This window comes from Salvelinus fontinalis, unplaced genomic scaffold (assembly GCF_029448725.1).
Source record: "Salvelinus fontinalis isolate EN_2023a unplaced genomic scaffold, ASM2944872v1 scaffold_2094, whole genome shotgun sequence".
Classification (NCBI taxonomy): domain Eukaryota; kingdom Metazoa; phylum Chordata; class Actinopteri; order Salmoniformes; family Salmonidae; genus Salvelinus; species Salvelinus fontinalis.
In genome coordinates, this window is record NW_026602303.1 from 74 (window position 1) to 5,059 (window position 4,986).

Below are 4,986 nucleotides of genomic sequence, written 5' to 3' on the forward strand. Positions count from 1 at the left end.
GCACTCAACTATTCTGACCAAATAACTATTCATAAACAGGACTAAAAAATACATGTTGTATAGGAAATGATAGATACACTAGTTCTTAATGCAATCGCCGTGTTAGAATTCTAAAAATAACTTCATTACGACATCCAGCTTAGGTATAGCGAGAGAGTACCCAAAATCTGGGCGCAAACGACTATTTCACATGTTCGACAGATATATGAAATAGCATCATAAAATGGGTCCTACTTTTGATGATCTTTCATCACAAGGGGTGTACAAGGGGTCCTTTGTCGGGAACAATCGTTGTTTGGATTTAGAATGTCCTCTTCTCCAGTCAATTAGCACGGAAAGCTAGCAAAGTGGCGCTAAGCTCTCCTTCCTGAACAAAGGCAGACAACGCAACACGCCTAACGTCCCGAATAAATTTCAATAATCTAATAAAACTATATTGAAAAAACACACTTTACGATGATATTGTCACATGTATCAAATAAAATCAAAGCCGGAGATATTAGTCGTCCATAACGACAGCTTTACAGAAGGCAAATCCAGGTCCCTTCACGCGCTCTCCAGAAAACAGGAAACTGGTGACACGTCATGCCGAGAGCTATTATTCGATCCCAGATCAAGTTACACACTCCATTTCTTCTCTCACTGCCTGTCAACATCTAGTGGAAGACGTATGAAGTGCATCTAAACTAATAAATATCAAGGACATTAATAGGCAGGCCGTAGAACAGAGCATCGATTTTCAGATTTTCCACTTTCTGTCAGGAAGTTTGCTGCAAAATGAGTTCTGTTTTACTCACAGATATAATTCAAACGGTTTTAAAAACTAGAGAGTGTTTTCTATCCAATAGTAATAATAATATGCATATTGTACGAGCAAGAATTGAGTACGAGGCCGTTTGAAATGGGCACCTTTTATCCGGCTACTCAATACTGCCCCTGCAGTATGCATCGGCGATTGCATTGTATCTATCATTTCCTATACAACATGTATTTTTTAGTAAAGTTTATGAATAGTTATTTGGTCAGAATAGCTGAGTGTCAGAAACATATACGGAGATTCTGGAAAATAGTTGCTACATGGTCACATTGTATAACCACGAATTTCAGCTCTAAATATGCACATATTCGAACAAACCATATTTGTATTGTGTAATATGATGTTATAGGACTGTCATCTGATGAAGGTTAGTGAAAAAATTCATATCTTTTGCTGGTTTATTCGCTATCGCTAACGTGCCTAACGAATCAATGCTGTTGTGTGGTTGGCTATTGTAGTAAGCTAATATAATGCTATATTGTGTTTTCGCTGTAAAACACTTAAAGAATCGGAAATATTGGCTGGATTCACAAGATGTCTGTCTTTCATTTGCTGTACATCATGTATTTTTCATAAATGTTTTATGATGAGTATTTAGGTATTTCAATTTGGTCTCAATAATTGTTCTAGCTGCTTCGGTGCTATTTACGATTGTAGCTGCAATGTAAAACTGATTTATACCTCAAATATGCACATTTTTCGAACAAAACATAGATTTATTGTATAACATGTTATAAGACTGTCATCTGATGAAGTTGTTTCTTGGTTTGTTTGGTTGGTTTTGTGCATGCTACCTGTGCTGTGAAAAATGTCTGTGCTTTTTTGTATTTGGTGGTGAGCTAACATAAATATACGTGGTGTTTTCGCTGTAAAACATTTTAAAAAATCGTACATGTTGGCTGGATTCACAAGATGTTTATCTTTCATTTGCTGTATTGGACTTGTTAATGTGTGAAAGTTAAATATTTCTAAAAAATATATTTTGAATTTCGCGCCCTGCACTTGGACGGGCTGTTGTCATAAGTGTACTGCCACCGGCCTGCAGCCATAACAGGTTTTAAGGTGTGCAGGGTGAATACGTGGTCTGTCGTAAGGTAATTTGGTAAAAAAGACAATTTGACATTTGCTCAGTATATTGTTTTCACTGAGGAAATGTACAAATCTGCTGTTAATGATAATGCAGAGTATTTCCCCAAGGTTGCTGTTGACGCATATCTCTCTGTCTCTTTCTCTCAGTTCTCTCTCCTCTTCCAGTCTCTCTGACCGTCCGTCCCGACAGATCTCAGTTCTTTGAATATGAGTCTTTAATTGTGAGCTGTGAGGTTCAGGGGAACTCTGCTGGATGGACACTGAAGAGATACACATCGACTGGGAAGCTTTCAGCTTGTGGAACGGACTGGGGAAAACATCAAGGGTCTTCTTGCATCGTGTCACTAATCCTATCAGACAGCGGAGTGTACTGGTGTGAGTCTGGGTCTGGACAACACAGCAATGCTGTCAACATCACAGTACACGGTATGTCCACAAATCTACGAACATGATAGTGTTTAGCGTTTAATCTGGTGCTGTGATACAGGAGAGACCTGTTTTTATATTATATACAGCTGGTGTCACGACTGTCGCTGAAGTCGGATCCTCTCCTTGTTCGGGCGGTCAACGTCACCGGTCTTCTAGCCATCGCCGATCCACTTTTCATTTTCCATTTGTTTTGTCTTGTTTTGCATATTGTGACGGGTTTTGTACCCATATTTTGTTATTCTGGATTGGTTTTGATAATTAAACTGCTCCGGTTATTAACCAGTTCTGCTCTCCTGCATCTGACTTCCCTGCCACCAGCTACGCACTCCTTACAGCTGGAGCTGTGATCCTGGAGAGTCCTGTTTATATATGATGTTTATATATTATATACAGCTGGAGCTGTGATCCTGGAGAGACCTGTTTATATATTATATACAGCTGGAGCTGTGATCCTGTAGAGACCTGTTTATATATGATGTTTATATATTATATACAGCTGGAGCTGTGATCCTGGAGAGACCTGTTTATATATTATATACAGCTGGTGCTGTGATCCTGGAGAGCCCTGTCCTTCCTGTGACTGAGGGAGATTCTGTGACTCTGCACTGCCGATATCAGGGAACTTCCTCTAACCTCACAGCTGATTTCTACAAAGATGGATCCCTCATCGGGACTGAGACTACAGGAGAGATGACCATCCCTGCAGTATCCAAGTCAGATGAAGGACTCTACAAGTGTTCCACCTCTGAAGGAGAATCACCAGAGAGCCTGATGACTCTGACAGGTGAGGAAATAAACGTTTTTTCACGTTCCGAATCGTTCTATTTTGTTTTAGGAAAATGCACATTTTAAGCCATTCCGGAATTCAGTGCTGCCTGCCTGTCTGCCTGCCTGCCTGTCTGCCTGCCTGCCTGCCTGCCTGCCTGCCTGCCTGCCTGTCTGTCTGTCTGTCTGTCTGTCTGTCTGTCTGTCTGACAGGTGTGAATATATTCCTCTTTCCACCATTGAGTGGTGCTAAAACCTACGGTAAATACACGCCATTACTCTGTATTTTACAGTAACTAACTGTACACATATATTTTACAGTAACTAACCGTACACATATATACATTTCAGGAAGAAAAAAAATCCTTAATTTAAAACGTTTGTTTTAGTGTATATGAAAGACTTTGTCAACTTTCTCCCCCAGCTCCAACCCCAGACCCCACTACAGTGTTGTCCATGTCTCTGCCCAGGCTGCTGGGTAGTCTACTGGTGGTGTCTCCCTACCTGCTGGTGACCGTCGTACTGCTGGTGAAATGCAACAGACGTCGGGCTCAAGGTAAGAACCTGAGTTCATACAATCCACTGGCTCCAACAACCTGTTGACAAATACATTATAACGGGGTCACAATGCTGAACCATGTCTTAGTGTTGACACCTAGCTCTGATTGAACCATGTTGTAAAGTGTTGATAACTGTATCTCTGATTGAACCATGTTGTAAAGTGTTGATAACTGTAGCTCTGAACCAGGTTGTAAAGTGTTGATAACTGTATCTCTGATTGAACCATGTTGTAAAGTGTTGATAACTGTAGCTCTGAACCAGGTTGTAAAGTGTTGATAACTGTATCTCTGATTGAACCAGGTTGTAAAGTGTTGATAACTGTATCTCTGATTGAACCATGTTGTAAAGTGGTGATAACTGTAGCTCTGATTGAACCAGGTTGTAAAGTGTTGATAACTGTAGCTCTGATTGAACCATGTTGTAAAGTGGTGATAACTGTAGCTCTGATTGAACCATGTTGTAAAGTGTTGATAACTGTATCTCTGATTGAACCATGTTGTAAAGTGTTGATAACTGTATCTCTGATTGAACCAGGTTGTAAAGTGTTGATAACTGTAGCTCTGATTGAACCATGTTGTAAAGTGTTGATAACTGTAGCTCTGATTGAACCATGTTGTAAAGTGTTGATAACTGTATCTCTGATTGAACCATGTTATAAAGTGTTGATAACTGTATCTCTGAACCATGTTGTAAAGTGTTGATAACTGTAGCTCTGATTGAACCATGTTGTAAAGTGTTGATAACTGTAGCTCTGATTGAACCATGTTGATAACTGTAGCTCTGATTGAACCATGTTGTAAAGTGTTGATAACTGTAGCTCTGATTGAGCCATGTTGTAAAGTGTTGATAACTGTAGCTCTGATTGAACCATGTTGTAAAGTGTTGATAACTGTAGCTCTGATTGAACCATGTTGTAAAGTGTTGATAACTGTATCTCTGAACCATGTTGTAAAGTGTTGATAACTGTAGCTCTGATTGAACCATGTTGTAAAGTGTTGATAACTGTAGCTCTGATTGAACCATGTTGTAAAGTGTTGATAACTGTATCTCTGATTGAACCATGTTGTAAAGTGGTGATAACTGTATCTCTGATTGAACCATGTTGTAAAGTGTTGATAACTGTATCTCTGATTGAACCATGTTGTAAAGTGTTGATAACTGTAGCTCTGATTGAACCATGTTGTAAAGTGTTGATAACTGTATCTCTGATTGAACCATGTTGTAAAGTGTTGATAACTGTAGCTCTGAACCAGGTTGTAAAGTGTTGATAACTGTATCTCTGATTGAACCATGTTGATAACTGTATCTCTGATTGAACCATGTTG

The 4,986-nt window shown here is 39.5% G+C and overlaps 1 protein-coding gene across 1 annotated transcript in view; it reads left to right on the forward strand.

Annotated features, from left to right (window-relative positions):
• Positions 1–2,025: 2,025 nt before the first annotated feature.
• The window catches only part of LOC129850502 (low affinity immunoglobulin gamma Fc region receptor II-b-like), a gene marked incomplete at its 5' end in the record, with an annotated part of 8,947 nt that continues 5,986 nt past the window's right edge, over positions 2,026–4,986 (forward strand). Inside the window, 3 exons of the mRNA XM_055916888.1 lie at positions 2,026–2,332; positions 2,877–3,119; positions 3,525–3,656. Of these exons, the coding sequence (XP_055772863.1) occupies positions 2,026–2,332; positions 2,877–3,119; positions 3,525–3,656 (682 nt within the window). The remainder of the gene's footprint in view (positions 2,333–2,876; positions 3,120–3,524; positions 3,657–4,986) is intronic.